The sequence below is a fragment of the Thermobia domestica genome, chromosome 9 (genome assembly GCF_964235325.1).
Source record: "Thermobia domestica chromosome 9, izTheDome1.hap1.1, whole genome shotgun sequence".
In the NCBI taxonomy this organism is placed as follows: Eukaryota; Metazoa; Arthropoda; class Insecta; order Zygentoma; family Lepismatidae; genus Thermobia; species Thermobia domestica.
The window spans coordinates 39,069,422-39,091,443 of record NC_137462.1 but is presented as its reverse complement, the minus strand read 5'-3'; the positions used below and the strand labels follow the sequence as shown (position 1 = coordinate 39,091,443).

Here is a 22,022-nt window from a genome sequence, read left to right as displayed (position 1 = left end):
GCTGAGGTGGGAGTGCAAAAAGTGGATTTTTAAAGACATCCTACAACCCAACTCTTTGTATTTCTGTATCATGTCCTGTACGATTTCTGTGTAACTCTCGGCTTTGTTATTGCCCAGAAAGTTGCGCACAACACACTTAAATGCTGTCCAGGCAGCTAGCTCAGCACTGTTTAACTTGCTGTCAAAGCTATCATCAAGCATTAATTTCCTAATTTGGGGATCAATAAACACTCCCGCTGAAATCTTAGCATCACTCAGGTTAGGGAACTTATCTCGCAAATACTTGAAACCTTCACCAGATGTGTCCATGGCTTTGACAAAGTTTTTCATAAGTCCTAACTTGATATGAAGTGGCGGTAGTAATATCTTATTAGGATCTACCAAAGGAGCGTATTTGACGTTGCATTCTCCAGGTACGTAATTCACTCTAGGTTCCCATTCCTTCACTTCATAATGTTTGTCATCAGCTCGGCTATCCCATAAACATAAAAAACATTGGTACTTCGTGTAACCGCACTGCAGTCCTAATAAAATACCAACTACCTTGAGATCACAACATATTTGCCAACAATGGTCCTTGTAATTTATAAGATTTAGCAAAGTTGACATGGTGTCATAGGATTCCTTAATCTTCACTGAGTGCGCAAGTGGTATAGAAGGTTTTTTATTTCCATTATGTAAAAGGACAGCTATAAGGCTGACCTTTGACGCGTCGATAAATAACCTCCATTCTTCTGGAACGTAAGGAATTCCTAGCCCCGCCATCAACCCATTTATATCCGTACATACGCACACATTATCTTGCATTGAGAAATAGCTTGAAAATTGAACATGCCTTTTCCTGTACACTGATATGTTCGTTTCTGCATCCAATAAGTTCCACTGCTGGAGCCTTGATCCCAGAAATTCCGCCTCTTGTTTTGTCAGGTGCAAATCACGGACTAGGTCATTAAGTTCACATTGCCGGATGAAATGTGGCTCGCGAACACAGTCAGGGATTAACGTTGGATCCTTGGATGTACGTACATGTTGATGTCGATGGTTCATCAAGGTCATGATCATCATCAGAGTCTTTTGGCCATATCTCTTCCCAGTTGGTAGGGGGCTCGGGAAGTGGAAGTTCATCCCCGTGCGGAATAGGTCTAATTGCGGATTTAACGTTGGGATAACTTATTGTGTATTTGCTTTTTTTTAGAATGTCCCTTAACTACTGTGAGACAAAAATAACAATCATCCAGATGGTTGGTGGGTTCTCTCCACACCATTGGTACAGCAAATTTCATGAACCTCCGTTTCCCTTTGGCCCATGCAAGTAAAGTGACGTAGCACGACGCACAAATTATGTTGGGTGCCCAAGTTTTGTCCTGATCTCCCACACGACATCCGAAATATATATAATATGCTAGTTTCACCGATGGCGTAATGGATCTACACTGTCCTTTAACTACAAACTGGCCACACACATAACAAAAACTATTTGGTGAGTTAACACACGAACGCCGTCCTCTTGACGCCATTGTACTGATCACAAACTAAACTTCTGGTCTTAGTTGGGTATAATGCCGTTAAGATCAAACATGAAAACACTCTTAGCAGCAAAGACAACTTTGAAAGTGAAGTAGTGTTAAACCACACGGCAATATAAAAATGTACAAAACTCCCTCACCAGGTGTCAAGAACACAAGAAAGAAAGAAATGCGCGGGGGGAGGGGGAAACGATACCGTAGTGGAAAATTCAGACTGCATTAGTTCATTGTTGTCAACAATGAGTCTGTATTCCATTCTTTCTTTCTTTTGCATTCTGTTACATTTGATAACAAATATTGATAACCATTTCATGAACAAAACGAAAAAACTTGGAGAATTGTATATATATGTATTAAGATATACATATACTGTACGTTTAAAAAAAATATACGTTGGAAGTACATTCTATTTTTATACACGTTTCTAATTTACAGAGAGCAATACAAGTGTGTTGTTGACTATTGTAAATATTCATTTTTATGTCTGTGTTTGTAGTAATAAAGCAAATCGTTTTTACCCCAACTCAGGAGATCTGAAAGCATTACTATCAGGTGCAATAAACAGTGCACACAGTATACATACAAATATATTTATTTCTCTAGAAAGAACAAAGCGATTTTTACGAAACTTTTAAGGTTTATTAAATATAAATCAAGGTATACTTAGGTATAATTTCTATGTTACTATATGTAAGGGGACAGGAGCTAGGGGAATAAAATATCTGAAAAAGGGAAATTTTTGAGGGAATTTCCCGAAAATCCCTCTGTTAGGGAAAACTGTACGTGATGGAGAGAAACCGAGTGCATATTCGAATTCAGCGCAAAAAGTTCCTTTAAGATCAGGTGATTTTTCTCATGTAACAAACAAAAAGTTTAAATTTGTTAACTAGTGTAATTTTCTTGTTAAATGTAAAGCAGCAAACCACAACTCCATGGCTCGTACGTTACTATTAAAAGCTTATGGTAAAATCTGGAATTAAAAACAATATTGGCGTAGGATGCTGCATATTGTAAATTCTCAGCTGCAGCATGAACCTTCACTTGAAAAAAACAAAATACAGAATATGCTTCTTAATCCACAATGCTCGAACACTTTTCCATTGATAATTTAGCAACGTCTTTCTTTCTTCTGGAACAAGAAAGTGTTCATAAGTGTGACACATGAAATCTTGTGATTTTCTACATTTGAACCCCGTTCTTTAATGCAATGCAATCAGTTCAACTTTGTACCAGTACAAGAAACTTGCTCAATGTAATCTGGTGTAAGATTTCATTACTCAACTTATGAAAATGATTCAACGGGACTTATCAATCTTCCCCCACAAATCGTAGCTGTACGAAACACTTGCCAACAAAATAAACAAATCATATTCTTTTCATATGCGAGGCTAATGTATATTCAGTCAATATAAAGTGAATTCATGTTTAAAATTTGCACATGGAATTCACTATTTCTAAGGTAACTTAAAATGACAATATCTTATTGCATTTCTTTTTCTATGTGGAAAAAGAAATATATGAGAATTATCTTCAAAAGTCATTTATATTAGCAAAGTTGTGCTAAACTTCATAATGCGTTACATAATTTCCAGCTTTGTCTTATTAGACTACCATACAAGAGCACTTGAGTTACACACAAAAACCTTCATTCTCTTTCTAAATACTTTCTTCACACAACGACAATTACAGAAATAACCTTTGAAATAACCCTTTTAACTTGCGTATCACTATATTTAATATAGCAAATGCTAATGTACCAGTAACCAAAGTTATTCTAGAATAGTTTTATTATTATTATTATTATTACCAGATGAAAGAAGACGTCGGGAAAGTTCCTAGGCTAGATCTTCGACTCGACTACACTTCACATTTTTTTGTCTCGAGCAAAAGAATATCTTCTCACAACTTGACGGAAGTCGTGCGTACTGCGCAGGAATGGGTCGCGTACCACCAGTGGTACGTGTACCACAAGTTGAGAAACTATGTTCTATATATTTTTATGAGGAACAGTCAAATGAAAATTGAAAACACGCATGAAAGTACCAATGGAATGTCTTTATTCAAAAGTAATTGCCAGACGCTTAATACATTTATCCAGCGGTGCCAGAACTAGCATAATTTGCATGTCTTTAGCATCTAGCATCTTGCTTTTAGCATCCTGCCCAAATCTAGCATAATTTCAGCAAGTTCATCAAAACCCGCAAAACCTGGAGATGAAAAAGAAGTTGGTTTTGAGGAGAAAAAGAACTGCAGAAATGTATCCTCTCCCACTGATTTATACAGTCGGTAAAACATACAGGCAGTCTTATTGTACGAAGCAAGTTTGAAACGGCGGGAGGTCATCCTTTTACCGATGCCTTTAGAGAAGGGGCGTGGGAGGAAAGACAATTTAGTGTTTCTGAAAATGAGTTTTATTGGAGACAGTAGCTTCTTGACGTTAAGATGAAACATATTCCACACAAATGCAGGTGACCGAAAGGCCTTTCCCATGTGTTTGACCCAGTCCACCCCAGAGATGCATTTTTTAAAGCTCCACCCTAGGTTTTTTAATCCTTTGACTGCGAGGTCATTTTCTATCAAAATATGTAAACAAACACTTTGCATTCATTTACACGACATATTCTTTTTCTTTATTCTTCTTAGAAGACAAGCTAACAAAAAAGTAAATAAATAAATAAATAAATAAATAAATAAAATAAAAGAGACTTTTCTACATCCTGAGTTGTTATTTTTAATTTTAGAGATTTGTTTTATATAAAAACTCCTGAATTAGTAATTATGAGAATCTAGCATAATTTCGATCAGGTTTTGGAATAATTCCGAGCTGTGAGTCTGGAAACGCTGCATTTATCCCACTGGCAGACGAGACGATCAATTCCAGTCTTGTAGAAGGAGTTGGGTCGCTGACGGATCCACAACTTCACCCACACTTGCACTGACTCGTTCGACTGACACGAAGGGAAAGATCTGGGTTGTACGGAGGATGTTGAAGTGTTTCCCAGCCAAAGCTCTGAAGTGTATCCCTCACCAGATTGGTAGTTTGGGGACGGGAATTATGCAAAGGGTAATTCCGTCTGACAGCACTCCAGGTCGCTTTGACTTTATGGCGCATCTCAGTTTCTCTGGAGTCTTCATTGTGTTTTTGCATTTATTGTTTCCCCACGCTTGAGGAAGTCAACAACCAGAGGGCCCCTGCAGTTAAAGTTTATCATGACTTTACCAAGACTTGTGCGGCTTTCTTTGGCAGAAAAGAAATGGGATGTTTCTGTTGTTGATTTGAAGTTTGCTCTCGGACTGAAAATGGTGGCACCACGTTTCGTCCTCTGTGATGATACGGGACAGAAATGCATACACTTCCTCGTGGTACTGCTGCAGGTACATCAGACATAAAGTCATTCTGTCAATCTTTTGTTCCTCCGTCAGTTGATGCAGAACTCACTTTGCGCAAATTTTTCGGAACTGCAAGTGTTCTTTGATAAAGGGATGCACAGAACCATGGCTAATTCCGATCTGAACATGAATTTCTTCCGCTGTGATTCGTCAGTTATCCCGGATTAGACCATCAACCCGCGCAATCACATCAGGGATAATGGCTCGATGGGCTGTCTAGGCGCGAACCGTCTTGTAGTGATGTGCGCCCTTCTCGAAATCTCTTATGCAACTCCTGCACACTTGTTAGTGACATGCAGTGTTACCATACACAGCAGACACACGACGTGTCTGCTAAGTTTCGCGTGTTCGAACATCCTCAGCCACCAAAAAACGAACCACACCTCTCTACTCTTCTTTCCTTGCCTCTATTTTCAGTGCTGAACGAACACAATTTTCACTACGCTCACCTATAGGGCAATAAACGAACTACTGTATGTACCTGTGAGTTGTCACTATGCATTATGCATTTCTCTTCCTGACAGATGTCAATATCAATAAGTAACAGCAATGTTGCCAACTTCTGCGAGGAATGTGTTTCATGGAGGGTGTTCGGTTTTCATTTGACTGCTCCTCATAATATGTAATTGTATGTATACACATTGACATTCAAAAGAGATGTTCCAACAATGAAATTTCTTTTCTCAACACAGTTTCAATGTGCCAATGAACCTCTCCCAACATTTATGAGTTCATCACTATACCTATGCCTTGTAAAAGAGAACAGACTTCTATACTGAACTATATAACCACGTAACGTAATAAACCTCCACCAAGGAGGATAAATTAGGTCAAAAACTTTCCAAATTTGGAATTTTTGGCAATTTTATACCATAAAACGGAACAACGTGGACCACCCAAATTTACAGGGGTATATATTTGGATACTAGAAAACATTTAACAAATTTTATTTTTTGACAATTCTCAAATTTAAGGGATGGTCCTATCTACTCTTCCCAAAATTTAAGAGGTGAGCATCAATGTACCCATGTCGTGGAAAAGAATAAACCAGGTAAAGATATAGATTATACATGTCAAGATAACCATGTAAGGTAAAAAGTCTCATCAAAGAGCAGAGGATACTTCAAAAAATTCCAAAATTTATATTTTGGGGAATGTTTAACTCATAAAGGCTAATGAGATGGAACAACCAAACTTACAGAAGTACTTACCCTGGTCATGTGCTACTATACCACATTTTTAAATTTGGCGATTTCCGAAATTTGAGGGAATACTCCTATATACCTAATCCAACATTGGGCCAAGGTACCTCTGCCAAAATTTAGAGGGGTGGTCCTAGGTACCTCTAGGTCATTGATCCTGAGCCAAGGATTCAGAAGCACAAAAGTTAGCCAAAATTAGGCTTATACTACTGCCAGCAAGCTGAGAGCAAATAATAGGGCTGTACTAGCCAATTGGAGCTCTCCTGCAGACAATGCGATGCGAGTGATAAAATTTAATATTTGAGGGTTTCCAGTGTATCATTTACTGAAAATCGTTCCGGGATTGAGATTGAATGATGCGTCCAAGACAGAACGGGAGAAACTGAAAATCATTCTGCAGTCATCTATCAAGTTACAGCGTGTATTGCCGATGTCCATTCTTCAGCTATTTGATACAATGTAGTATGGTGTGCCACTAACGTTATAACTAATTTGATGTTTTGTTATCCTATTTTAATATCCTTACTTACCAATACGTATGTAGTGTTATGATACATTTAAATGTATAGTAAGGAAAAATCTGGATTTTAATTTGCACTTAAAAATTTCTCATGTCAGTAATACGTGCGTCTATAGAATTTTCATGTTGTCGTTCTTATATCGTTCTGATATCTTGCATTGATTATTTTCAAAGTGATATTTTTTTAGTATTCTTTATGGTGGGATCAAGGGAAAACTATGGTATTTCTTTAAATCCCTTCACATTGAATGTTACAGCAGCGACTTTGTAGTGATAGCTTAAATGAACGCAAAGATGTTCATGAAACAGGTCTATCATTACAAACGCGTTGCAATGATCCCAGGTTAGATTCCCAGAGTTGGCAAATAATCTACCATCAAGAAAATATTTATAAACGTACCTGAGTATTACCGTGACGGTCAACATTCTGCGGCCGTTCCTCTACGTATCAATATTAGGTTTGTGTAAGTGAATCGACCAAGCGTACTGTATTCTATTTATGAGCATCCCCTTAAAACCCATTTACCAAATTTAATACCTCTATGTCTAGGGTTCGAAAGAAGCTTGTTATCAAACTAACCTCCGTCCCTGGCTTTTATGCCGACAAGCTGGCGATTTCGAATTGTGGAATGTATCTTCAGTATATCGTAAATCCTATTCTCGTTGCTGTTAGTTTTTTTCGATCACAGTCTACTTCTTTCGTTCCAAAAGCTTCTAATTTCAGATTACGATGCTGGACGAACGCCACATTGCTAACACCATCTGGTTTTTGTTGGTTGTCATTCATCTCATCATTTGCCGCAGACTACACGGACTTCGATAGCCAGCGACCAATAGGCCAGCGATGTTAGGGCGTTGGCTCAAAAGAAGAACGTAATACGTGAAAAATACTTTGAAGTACTTAAAGTAGATTTTGCATAGTAAAGTGTTAAGGCGCGAAATGAATATAATCGTTTGTGTCATTGAGTATTATTTGTTGAAGAAGTGCTCAGCCTCTTGTTATATTTTCTGTTCTCTGTTATCCTGTGATTCTGCATTACATTAATTTGTTGTTGCTTCTGATCTGTGGAATTACTGAACAATATTATCTGCTCCTCAATATTTCCAACTGTTGTCGCAATGTCCACCACCTGCTGGAATGTTAAACACGACCCAAAATTGCAGTATGCTGCTTGATTTTTTAAGGCCATTTGAATGACATTTTGGTGTTATAGCTGTTCGACATTAAGAAATTTAAACCTTACAGCTATCTCGTGCGTCTTTACTTCTGAGCTTCTTTAAATCTTTGTAAGGTTTCTGTGCTGGAATTTTAGGTGATACAAATTTCTCAATTCCTTGTAAGCTGGTAACGTCTTGATACCCATGGCAACTAAAAATGTTGAAGTTTTTCTGCCTTCTGGTAATTCCGCAGATAGAGCTACTTGTTCAAACCGTTCTATACATATATATCTGAAATCGACTAGCTTCAACGTTAAAAAACTCAAAATTACTAAAAGAAGCCATTATTAACAGACTGCGCCAATATGTTAGGTATATAAACTTTTTGTATCTAAAGGGAAGCGAAGTATTACTTCGTCTAACTTTCCAATCTACTAAGGTTTACCCAAGAATATCGACATCACTTTCTTTTTCTCTCTAATCTTTATTAGGCTTATACAACTACAACAACCACATATCTTCAACTATAGATATCCAAATAAACAGGAACCTCCCTCTATCTTAAACACTACTCCAATAACTTAGCCACACCTGGCATTACTATAAACCTAAAATCTTTCTTGTACATAAACATCAATCTAGTTACGCTCTTCACTTGTTTCTACAAACTCTTAACACTTTGTCCAACTAAACCTGTAAAACACTTCGTCCGATTACTCCTAACAACTATTTTTGCTGATACCTGTTAACAGACAAACGCACACACGGACCGCTATTCCATAAGATTTTTCTGCATATACTTAGAAATAGCCAGTTTGAAAGTCTAAAAACCAAATGTGCTTTAGCGCACAGAAAACTGCATTGAAATTGAAGTCATCCGTAACGAAAGAAAATTTTTATTGCTCGACACCGACCTCAACAGTGGGAATGGTTAGTCAGGAAGTGAACTGCGTAGTGCAGTTGTTCATATTTTTTTTTCTGGCGATACATTTTTTTTATCTTATCATTTATAATAAGATACATTATAAATGTAAGCCTAAAAGTTACTATAAAGTAATTATTCTATGTAGTAGTGTGCATCGTTGATACCACTGGAAGCGTTGATTGGCTATGTATCCCAAAATTGATTTCAACAAAGTATTCAATTTTTTATGATTTTTAAATTCTAAAATTTTGCGACACATATTGTACGACTGCGCGATACACTGGTTGAAAACTATTGGTGTAGCGTGGTAATTAGTGCAGTAGCACCGTACGCCGGTATCACCAGGTTTTTCACTCCTGGAAACTTTTACCTCCTGTAAATGTTTACCCCTTTGTCGGCTTTTGGTTATTTCGAAGAAAAAGTCAGAAGTCACTTAAAAATCAATATCATTGGATGTGATCTTTCAGAGTACGCACTCACTTTGGACAAGATTTATATTCGAAAATTTGATAGGAAGTAAAATTTTAATAGGAAATTAATACCTTCCTGTCGGTTTCTGGTTGCTTCAAAGACAAAGTCAAATGTTACGTTACAAATTGATACCATTCCTTGTTATCTCTTAATACACGCACTCACTTTCGGGAAAACGACATTATATCCGAAAATTTGATGAGATAAAATTTTCTTAGGATATTAAATACCCCGTCTGTTCCTGGTTATTTCAAAGACATAGTCAAATGTTGCATTATAAAGTGATACCATTCCGTGTTATATCTTTAACCGACGCATTTACTTTGGGCAAGATGGCTTTATATCTGAAAAGTTGATTGGGGGGTACAATTTTCCTAGCAAATTAATACCCCCTTGTCGGTTCCTTATTACATCAAAGACAAATGTTACATTACAAATTGATACCATGCCATGGAATTTTCGAAAACGCTCAAACAAGCATTCCCATTACCAGTATTTTCAGGTAAGAGTTTAAATGCCAAATTTTATACCTCCAAATTTATACCTGCAAATCCTTAGATATAACATTTTCTAAATAAATAGTGCGAAATTTAAATATTATAGATCTTGCTCCCTTTCCTCTTTCAGGTGCGAAATTTTGAATAAACTCGGAAACACCTGTTCAGTTACTTTTAATAGGAGGTTTATTTGCTTCATTTCAGTTTCCTAGCTTCGAGAATTCATGAGATATTTTATTCTTGGAAAAACCTGGAGTCGCTCTTTTAACCCCTTAGGATATGTGTTTCCGAAAATCCTTCCTTATCACTGTTTTCGTGTCAAAATCTCTGCTTTATATATATATATATAAAGGTAACCAAGAAAGTTCTGTCGCTCTTTCACCCACCACCTTCGAACATCGATATGTCACCTAAGATGTACCTAGAAGATCAAAAATAGTCCCCATCAGCATCGATGACCCGTCAACGTTCTTTAAGGCTATGGATTTCATCGCTGCAGAAATTGGTGGACCGTGAAGCCAAGAAGGTATCAAGTGCATTTTGCACCTCTACTAGGATTTGAACTGGCGTCCTTTAAGGTAATCGTCCAAGGATTGGAACAGGTGATAATCAGACGGTGCAATGTCTGAGGAGTATGGTGGATGCAATGGTGTTCCCCATCCAAGATGTAGAATGGTGTCCCGAGTCATCCTAGCCACGTGGGGCTTAGCGTTGTCCTGTAACAGGAGGAACCCTTTGCGATTCAGTAGTGCTGGCTCCAGAGTTTTAAGTTTTTCTTGAACACGGCTCAACTGCTGATAGTACACAGCTGCATTGATGCTCTAACCAACTGGTAGCAGTTCTCGATGCACGATGCCGCGAGCAGTCCACCAAACACACAGGAAGACCTTCTGGTGCTGTGCTGGTTCCTGCTGTTTTGGAACGGGTTCATGGGATGCTAACCAATGACGACGGCGCCGTGGAGCTTCGTACAGGACCTACTTCTCATTACATATAACACCATGTCCAGAAATGGTTCCTTCCTCAGACGAGACAGCAAAGAAACACAGGTGTTTGCTCGAGTTGTCTTCTGACCCAGAGTCAAATTATGTGGAGCCCATCGACCCAACTTCTAGTCTTTCCCAAGTTGATGGAGGTGAGGTGGGATGGTTTCTCCACTCACACTGAATCGTAGTGTCCCAGTTCCTCACATGTCTGACCACTGTTCGCCTCAATTGCTGACTGAAGATCTTCATTTTGTACATGTGTTGGTCTTTCGGCACGTGGTGCGTCTTCGAGTGTTTCGTCACCGTCCTTAAACTTGTTAAACTACCGCTGCACTTTCCGCGTAATCACGACACCCTCACCAAAGGCCTGGCATATCTTCCGCCTCGCTGCAGCGGCGTTTGAGCCCAGTTTGAACTCGTACAGCATACACACCATTATGACGCTCTGTGGAGATCCCATGTTCACTCTGTCCTTACGAAAGTTCACGGTGTAATTGAAATGTCTCAACCAGGTAGTATGTTTGATATACCCACACCAACAACTGACCTTCGCCTTATCTCCATTCGCATTCAACTAACGATGTGAGGGCCAACGGAACACAAACTTTAACAAAAAGCGAAAGATCTTTCTTAGTTACCTTTATATTGTAAGGATCCCCACATCACGACAAAAAGCACATGTCAACACAACACGTGTTATTGATTGTAAACAGTGTAGCAGACAAGAAGCCAACACGAAAGACACCGAGGAAAGCCGAAAGAAGACGGACCTCACGAAAGGACCCGAAGAGGACAGATAAAAGCCCAACCACGGAGGGACCTGGCGTCAGTCGACCAACTGATCGTAACTTATCCTAAACCCTGGAGGCTGCTATGAAGCTAAGGGGATCACCTTAAATACCATACCTCGTGAGGGCTGCTATGAGCGGAGGTTTCCTAGAACCTAGAATCATTGAGAACCCTTGATGTTGCTATGAAGCTAAGGGGTTACCCGTACAGAACATTATAACCTGCAAACCTTGGTCATTATAGACACTTTATTATTAAAACTTTTGTGAACACAAAAGACTTAATTTCATAATAAAATTGGTGAAGGGATAAGATCTCGGTTCATTATTGACTCTACCCATAAGCCATTACAATATATATATATATATATATATATATATATAACTAACTAACTAACTCTATGGCCTATGGAACCCGGAGGTTCAGTGCCGCGTTCACAAAAGCTCTCCACTGACTTCTATCCTTAGCTAATTGGATCCAGTTTCTACTTTGTATTCCTATATATATAGTATGGACAGATAATGGTGTAAACCTATGCCTGATATGTTTTAGAAGAGTGTATTTATTTATTTATTTATACATATTTCTGGGCACTACTGGAATCTACGACCTTAAGGCCGTTACGTCCCTCACCGATCGGCGAGCAGAATATCCGGGGAAGACGGAAAGGAAGGAAAGGGCCTGAGACCTGTATATATTAGATATCATTCCAGCATTTACCTGGTGTGATTGAGGAAAATCCAGGAATGCTTCACTCAAGCTGGACGGCCTAGAAAAGCTATTAGACCTCTTTGACCGAATGTCCCCATGAAGAATTAGAGAAGTTAGTACGTGACATAAATATAAGGTGATATATATATATATATATATATATATATATATATATATATATATATATATAAGACATATTTAGAAAATACATTATTAAAACTTCATATTTTTCATATTTTGGACCTTTGATTTTCTTACTTTTTTCCCCGTACTTTGCCTTTCTCTACCTGGACCTAATTAACTGTTGAGCACAAATTCTGATTCTTGCTGCACAAATACAATCATACGAACAGGTATGTATGCAGAAATGTATTTCGGGGTGGGTCCAATGCTTTTTGCGGTGGATCCAAATTCAATATGAAGATAAATTATATTAAAATTTGTAAAATCCCCCCTAAAACTACACTAAATTTACAGAAAAGTAAGGATTTCTGAGGTGCCGAGTACAAGACCCACCCGCCGCGTACGTCCTTACATCCGAAGTAATTCATTGCAATAAGTTGTCTTGTTATTTTTCAGTCTAGTTATTCCTTATCTATCCACTTCTAATTAATGCCTTATAACTAATGGCTGTTTGGGCACAAATCTGAATTTTCTTACATAAATACAGCTATCCGAAGGCAAATTCACAGCAATGAATACTTTTTCTATTTTCAGTCCACGTGTTTAAAATTTCATTATTTCCCCCTTGCCTTATAATCTATTAACGGTTGGGCATAAATTCTGATTATGCTGCACTCAATAGAAATATCAAAAGGAAAATACTTGATAATGAATAGTTAATTCCTGTCCAGAAAGTGTGGGGACTAATATTTCGATCTTTCCGATCCTGTTTTAATTAACGCCGTGTAACTAATTAACTATTTGAGCACAAACTCAATTTTCTATGCCACAAATTAGCACTCATAATTCTAAAACATGTGGCACAAATCGAGTACTATTGACACAGACTTGAATCGATTCCGAGTTGGTGGAGAGCGGATAACTTCGCTCCCCCGTCAAACCATTTTTATTCACTTTAGCCATCCTGGGTATAGCAAGAAATCCCAAAACATGTGGCACAAACTAGCACAAATTGACGACTAAATATTGATATAGGAATGAATCGAATCCTAGTTGGTAGGGGGGCTAACTTTACCCCTTCAGACCATTGTTACTCATTTCCCCCTTATCGGCATAGCACAAATTCTAAAATATGCGGCACAAATCAGCACAAATTGAACACTAAATACTGACATAGGTTTGAATAGAATCGGAGTTCGTGGGAGGATAACATCACACCCCCTTCAAACCTTGTTACTCATTTTCGCCCTTCTCGGTATAGCACAAATTCCAAAACATGAAGCACAAATCAGTACGAACTGAGCGTTTAATATTCGCATAGGTTTGACTCGACTCCGAGTTGGTGAGGAGGCTAACTTCATCCCTCTCTAGATCATTGTTACTCATTTTCCCCTTTTTCGATACAGCACAAATCAGCACAAATTGAGCACTAAATTTTGGCATAGGTTTGATTCAAATCCGAGTAGGTGGAGGGGTTAACTTCACACATCTCCCTAAACAATTATTAGTCGTTTCTCCTTTTCTGACGATAGCACAAATTCTAAGACAAGCAGCACAAATCAGCACACTAAGCACTAAATATTATCATAGATTTGAACTTAATCTGAGTTAGTGTGAAGTTATCCTCCCCCCCTCCCCCCCATTGTTGTCGAATTCCTTTTTGTTAAGAGAGCACAAATTCTAAATTTAACGGAACAAATTAGCGCAAATTTGGTACTAATTCGTGATAATATTCGCAACCTTTACCAAGAGGTGACGGTGGGGAGGAGGGGGAGGCAACTCTATGAACTCCTTCTGACTTTTTCTTTGAAAACATTAAAATCCGGCCAGGGTTATAAAGCTTTTCAGGAGGTTTAAAAAAAAAAAAAACACTGTGATAACGGCTCAGGCTCGCTACCTGATCTGGTCGTATATTTTTACTCAATTTCAAATAAAATATACATTAAAACTAACTAACTCTATGGCCTATGGAACCCGGAGGTTCAATGCCGCGTTCACAAAAGCTCTCCACTGACTTCTATCCTTAGCTAACTGCATCCAGTTTCTACATATACATTAAGAAACAAAATTTTAGAAAATGAATGTATATCATCATTTTTTACTATGGTCATACAGGGCTGTTATGAAGTCCTTGCAATAAAACAAATACTTATAACTTTTTTAGAAGTAATGATATTGCAGTGAAATAAATGTTAAGATCATTACAAAGTCTTACATTTTGTACCATCAACCATAGAAACACCACTGCCATCATCGCCACACTTCCAGCTAGGCTCTGTTGACATCCAAACACTTCCGCAACCTCCGTCGAAATCCGTGAATGCTATTCCGTCTGGCGTCGTCAGAAATGTCACTGATCAATTCACTAATCTAAACTCTTAGGTCCTGCAAGTCTTTTGGCTTTTCCATATACACCTGTCTTAACGTGACCCCATAACTAAAATTCACAGGATGTCAAACCGAGGGACCTGGGGGACCAACTGGTGGAGCCTCTGCAGCCAATCCACCTGCCAGGTAGCTCACGGTCAGGTAATTGCCTGACGACTTGTGCAAAATGTGGGAGGGCTCCGTCTTGCTAGTAGTGAATGCGATCCTTCATTCCAAACCTAACCAATTCGGGCACCAGTGAATTTGTAAGCATTTGAAAGTATGTTTCCCCTGTCACAGTGTTTTCGTCGAAGAAAAACGGGCCTATAAAGTGGTCCATTGATACGGCACATCTCACATTCACTTTCGGGCTCTCTCTTTCATGCGTATCATATTTATGAAGGTTTTCAGTTCCCCAAACAAAACAGTTGTGCCTGTTTACCCTTCCTAAAACATGGAAAGTTGCCTCATCTGAGAACCCTGAGTAACTGCAGAAGTTCTCTTTCAGCATCAGTTCACACAACTCCACTCTCGTGTCTTGATCTTCTTCTGTAAGTTCATGCACAAATTTAATCATTGTGATAGTGTTGCCAAACAAGAAGTTACAGATCATCGCACAATTTAAAATGTATTTCACTGCAGCATCATTAAAAAAAAAAGTTATAACCATTTCTTTTATAGCATGGACTTTATAGCAGTACTTCATTTATATTAAAAAGTGAGGCAATGAGAATGTTCTTCAAAATGTACTGTATGAAGAGTATAAGTAAACGAACTTGGGTTAAACAAACAAACAAACAAAAATTACTAACTATGTGAAATAGTATAGAATATGAGAAACATCTTATAATTAAAATTAAACTATAAATTAATCCTACCTTCGCAGTCTGTATAAATTTTTCAGGGAGATGTATTAAACAATCTGGAGGGCGGACATCTTGTTTTCGTTCACTTTTGGGAGTATCCAGACGAAATCTCACGGTACACTCCTTGGTCTCGTCATTAAGCCCTATTACAGAAGTGACCATGGAGAGAGTATCGTGGTTAATGCAATTTATCTTTCGACTCAGTCCCCCTTGCCAGGGAACTGTGTCAAAGACTCGCAAACATCAAATGTCTACGCACACAGGACATTATCCTACATGCATACACATTAACAAGAAAAACACGTTAATAATAATACTAATAATTAAAAAGAATGCATCAGTGCATCCTTATATTTAAAATATTTTCTACTGGCAATAAAATTAACTAAGTAGATAATATATTGTCTATTTCGTAGAAGCTAAAATTATAACGAAATTGCTCAAAGGATGTAGTCTCTGCATAAGCTATGGAGGTTGTTTGCTAATTCTCTTAATCTGACGAAATTTTTGGTCTCAGGAATGTATTAATACGCCACAGTGGAACAGAGAGAAAAAAAGTCATTCTGTTCAATTTGTATTATCATACATTTAAAGTACAAACATGTCACACATACACACTGAAGATCATAGTGCCTACCTCACACAGACTTGGCCCCATTCTTCCTGACTTACTTCTGATCGACAAACGCAATACACGAAAGGTCTTTAGTAATGCTTCCACACACTACAAGTAAGCTCTCTCATGGCTAAATGTAACTGTTCTTGCATCTGTGACGAGAGACTCTGGCCCGTTTCCCCGTAGAAGATTATTAAGCTATAGAGCCACACGTCATACACCCTCGACGATAAATGAAAACGGACATTAGATCACAATAAATGAAAATATCTAGTACCAAAGTTAAACAAGGATCAGAATATAACACAAAGAAATTATACTATTGACCTATCTCTAATTGGAAGTAAGTATTTAATTTAGCATCCGATAAATGTGCTCTATAAGCTTTCTACACACGAAACTGACATTATATATTGTAATACACCGAACGCCATATTCTTATCTATTAACGGTGTTGAGTAACCTTTTGATTTATATGAGGAGTTATTTTTCTTGTTTCTTTGAAATCAACTGGAATTTTAATATTTGGTTTCACTGATTTCTTCTCCAAATCTAAGTAAATGTTCCTAAATTCGTAAAAATCAAATTTTGTTATATAAGTTTAATATTTTAATTTATATATAATAATAATATTTATAATTTAAGTAATATTAAATTTATATACAATACAATCCCGAATACCTAACATCACCATTAACAGACCTAAATCATATCCACAAAGAAATTAAATATCGACAGAAAGCAGGTAATTTGTGTTATTCTGTCCATACTCTTTTGTGTTGAGGGAGAGAGAGAGAGAAATACGATAATTATCCTTTTTGTATGTTGTTAAATACGGTTGCTTACTTTGAGGGAGGGAAGAACGCTTTCTTTGAGGGAGGAAAGAAAGTAGGTTAAAAGTATTTCAAAATAAAATCCTGATCCGAATATTCGGTTCCAAGAGGAACGTAAATGGAGAGTGGCAGAAGCCTCATAACGAGGCACTGCCTAGTTTATACCGTTTAACTAACATTGTTAGGGGCATTAAGTCTAGGAGGCTCAATGGAGAGGTCATGTAACCGGAATGGAAGAAAGTACGAATGCTTTTTAAATTTTAACTGGAAATTCAATCGGAGAAAGACCATTACGAAGTCCTAGCTGCAGACAGGAGTACAATATTAAGATTGGTATTCAGAAATTACAAAATAGAAACTGGATCCAGTTAGCTAAGGACAGAAATCAATGCAGAACTTTTATGAATGCGGCATTGAATGTTCATATTCAATAGGCCATAGTTGGTTAGTTAGTTACACTGCAATTTATATCTGGAAAAGCATTTGACATTTAACCAGAGTTAGGAAAATAAATAGTAATTTTAAACTAATAAAATGCCAGTTCATCTTAAAGAAACAAGAAAAATGATTCCTCATATAAATCAATGGACTAAAAATAAAGATGGCGTAGTATTTAATAACGTTAATCTAAATGCTTTCTGCGCAGAAATGGAATTCCTCTCATATCAACTATTTTTTTCTTTCTTTTCTCGCCCTTTTCCTTGAAATAACTCGAGTGCAGTCTATTCATGCAGGGTTCATATTCAAGCTAAATAATCAAATTCACGACTTTTTCATGGTCTTTTTTTTTTTTTTTTTTGTTTGTTTTTCACGTCCGGAAAGTTTGTAAGAATAACTACCCTAACCACACAACTAACATAAAAAACGGCCGGTGCACGTGACTAAAGCGTAGGCGGGACCCAAAACGAAGCACGGCGATCGGTATGTTGAAGTGGAATAATTAAACTTGTCCTCGTTCAACCTGCGCTGCGCTGAGAGAGAAGGATATTTTTATGTAACAATGCGAACTGGTGTGTGGGTTCCCCTCCTTCTCCTCCACCTTTTAAACTTGGACTAGTTCTGAGACTCAAATAACGTATTTTCTTTCAAGTTTTTGGATCAAAAGATTCATTATATTGCAGTCAAAAATTATCTTGTATGCTTTATATCTGGAAAACTACCTATAGTGTAGCTAAACCCAAACTATCACTTAACTCAGTATAATGTGCTTATTCCGTATATAGAGGGTGTTTCAGATAAAACGTCCGGAGCTTATAAATCAGAAACAGCCGAGAATAAAAAGATGGAACAAAAACTGAGATAGGAAAATGTCATAGGACACATCACATGGTGTGGTTCTGGTGACCCCCAGGGCCCTCCTTGAAGGGGACTCAGGGACCAACTTCAAATTTTTAAATAGGAACATGTATTGGATCATATCTTATTCGGTAGTCCTTGAAAAACCAAACAACTTTTGTACGAAACAATTTTCGATTTGGGCCACCGTTTTCAAAATGGCCGCAAAAAGTGGGTCCTGTATCAGATAAAACGACCAGTGCTTATAAATCAGAAATGGCTGAGAATACAAAAATGAAACAAAAACTGAGATAGGGAACGACGATAAAGCATATCAAGTGGTGTCGTTGTGGTGACACTCAGGGCCCTCCGTGAAGGGGTCCAACTTCAAATTGATACAGGCCCCACTTTTGCGGCCATTTTGTAAACGGTGGCCCAAATCGAAAATTGCTTCCTACAAAAGTTGTTTCGTTTTTCAAGGAATACCAAATGTGGTATGATTCAATACATGTTCCCATTTGAAAATCTGAAATTGGGCCCTGGGCCCCCTTCAAGGAAGGCCCTGGAGGTCACCACAACAACACCACTTGATATGCTTTATCATCGTTCGCAATCTAAGTTTTTGTTTCATCTTTGTATTCTTAGCCGTTTCTGATTTATAAGCACTTGACGTTTTATCTGATACAGGACCCACTTTTTGTGGCCATTTTGAAAACGGTGGCCCAAATCGAAAATTGTTTCCTACAAAAGTTGTTTCGTTTTCAAAGAACTACCGAATGAGAAATGATTCAATACATGTTTCTATTTGAAAATTTGAAGGAGGGCCCTGGGGGTCACCACAACAACATCATGTGATGTGCCCTATGACATTTTCCTATCTCAGTTTTTGTTTCATCTTTTTATTCTCAGCTGTTTCTGATTTATAAGCACTGCACGTTTTATCTGAAACACCCTATCTATATATATATATATATATATAAATCGATTTAGGGTCCGTTTTTGGCCCGTGATCCAAAAACTAATTATTGGCCAAGATTGTAATCTTTTGATGCATTTTTTTTAATCATTTCTAAAATTCTTGGCGAAGATCGCAATCTTTTGATCCATTTCTTTTGAATCATTCATAAATCCTTGTTTCTTCTATTTATTTGAAAATTGTCTAGATTTTCAAGGTTTGATAACGATTTTCACGGCCTATTCCAGGTCCAGGTGGTATACAAAACCCACAGTTTATTCATGTTTTTTTTTTTTAAACCGAGGTGGGCACTTTGTCATGCATTTAAACTCGAATATTTCATTTATGAATGTAATATACTATACACATACAATTTCTTGCTTATGCCAGAAGTACGTAACAATGAACAAAGTCGTTTAATTTCAAGCTTCTTCGTTACTTATTAACAAACCAACAAAACGTGATATATTTCTCGCAATACCTAAAATTTATCATCATACAGCGTACTGCAAGAAATATTCGCTTCAGCAAAATTACACACAGCGACTACAAGAATTACATTTAAAAAATGGAATTCTAAATCTAAACTGAAGGATCTGATTTTCACATCAGCGGCAGCCACTTTTTGTTTGAGTACAAGAAATTCTTTATTCTCAAGTAGTCGTCACTGACGCAGGAAAGATACAGACCCTTCTACAATGTACACTACAAATTGATTTAAATCAGATTTCATAGATATCTATTTGATTTTCATATTCAAACAATCTTCACTTCCTCAGTTATTTCTACATTTATATTTTTATTAAAATATATATATCAATTCAAGACCTCCCATACAATTATGCAATGGAAGGTGTTGGATGGAAAGGTACAGTCCTGTCAAAAACTAAACACCATCTATGTTTTAAAGGTTCTCTAGCCACGTACTGTGTAGAAATGAGCTTGAAAGAAGAATTTTTCTTTCTTTTATTAGTACTACTCAGTTAATAACAAAAGTAACTATATTATGCCTATTTTGTTTATCTTTGTGAGTTATTTCAACAATTCGTGTTCTCTTCTTTGGTCACGATGTACATTGAGAAACTAGCAATAAGAACTCATCCTTATTTCTCAACATTAAATGCACAGAAAATAATTATATCATTATAAGGAATCAGTAAATTATCACTTTCAAGAAAAACCTTTACATAACTGATTTATACTAATACCGTAACACACAAATGTGTACGTGTATAACTGAAAACAAACAAGAGATCACTGTTTATTGTTTCAGAGTTTTCAGTTATAATTATTAATTTATGTGCGTTCGTTTATTGAAATTTAGCGTCCCATTTCAGCACGAGGCTATATGAGACAAGGATCTAAAGTTCAAGATGTAATTGGAACCACAATAATGAGTTCAAATTTTAATGCTTTCGCACTGAGACTCGAATCTGGGACTCCTGCACCAAAGGTGCGCTCTACCCACTACACCAATGATGAGGGCCTTATAAATTTGTGTGTCACGATATTTGAATAAATCAGTTATGTGTGGATTTTCTCCCTGTCATTACGTGTTGTTTTGTTGTGGTAATATAATTATTTTCTGTGTATTTAATATGAACAAATAGGTAGGAATTCTTGACGCTTATTTTTCAACGTATATCGTAAGTTCTTCAAATATCTTACAGAAACAAATAAAACATGGATAATACAATTAGTTTTACTATTTAATAATAAATTGGCATACCCTTTAATTATTTTACTTTACTGTTCAGTTAGCTCCTAAAACATAACTGTAATTTGCTTCCGTGAGCTGAATGACTTGTTCCTTTTACGTATATACCGGGTTATTTCATTAATCAGTGAACATTTTTTTTTTTTTTTAATGTCAACAAACCAACTACTAAACGGATCATGGTAATTCTTATACCGATAGAGAAAACTCGCCAAGATCTTCTAATGAAATACCAGCGCACAGTTACTATGGTTTGCTGCTACGTGACAGTAGTAGCAGATATGGAAATCAGGAAGCACTGGCAGTCATTTTATGTATTGAAATACGCATCCTCCTCTTCCATGTGGAATTTCCAAAAATCCTTTCTTAGTGGTACTTAATGTATCAAATCCTATGTGCCATTTAAATTTCAAGTTTCTAGCTTAATAGGTCTAGGTCTAGGTGTTCAGGCAGTTACGATTTCTTCTTTTATATATAGAGATCAGTTGTTTTGAACATTGTCAAGAAGTGGTAAATGAAATTTAGGAACAAAGGCAGGCTGTGCACAGTTCCTTGGTCAGAATATCCAGGACAAAGTTAAGAAAGTGTCAAACATATTAAAGAAGCGTACTAGCGCAGCCCCTGCAAGTCTACAGTTGTACAGCTCCAAGTAATCATATATTTCAACTAGGCAAATTACACATGCGAGTGTATGTCGATTGAAATTTGCCACAACTGTGAATTGGTCGCACAGGATAAGATGATGATGCGTTTAATGTGAGGCTATCCAGTTCTCAGATTTAACTTCTTCTTGTGGCAGTTTATGAAAGACAGGTTCTTGTCGCACCCCTCCACGCAAATTTGCAGAATCTACGCAGTCGTATCACCGTCGCTGTGGCTCTGATCGCCATTAAATGCGTACACGAGTATGGAACGAAACAGATTATCCCATAGATGTGTGTACGCATCGACCAAGATTGACCTAATAAGCACATCTGTGAAATACGTAACAGGAACTTGTGGAGAGTATCTCTCTTTCAGTATAAGAAACTTCGGCATTTGTTGTGTAATTTATTTGATATGGTTTTAAAAAAGGTTTCACAGATGTATGAATAC

General features: G+C 37.2%; 1 protein-coding gene across 10 annotated transcripts in view; it reads right to left on the bottom strand.

The window, feature by feature from the left end:
* LOC145694587 (tRNA (uracil-5-)-methyltransferase homolog A-like) overlaps nt 1-22,022 on the bottom strand; it is a 72,823-nt gene that overhangs the window by 22,514 nt on the left and 28,287 nt on the right. For all 10 annotated transcript variants that reach the window (XM_081770947.1, XM_081770957.1, XM_081770954.1 and 7 more), the window contains one exon: nt 15,544-15,674. In XM_081770947.1, coding sequence (XP_081627073.1) covers nt 15,544-15,674 — 131 coding nt within the window. The remainder of the gene's footprint in view (nt 1-15,543; nt 15,675-22,022) is intronic.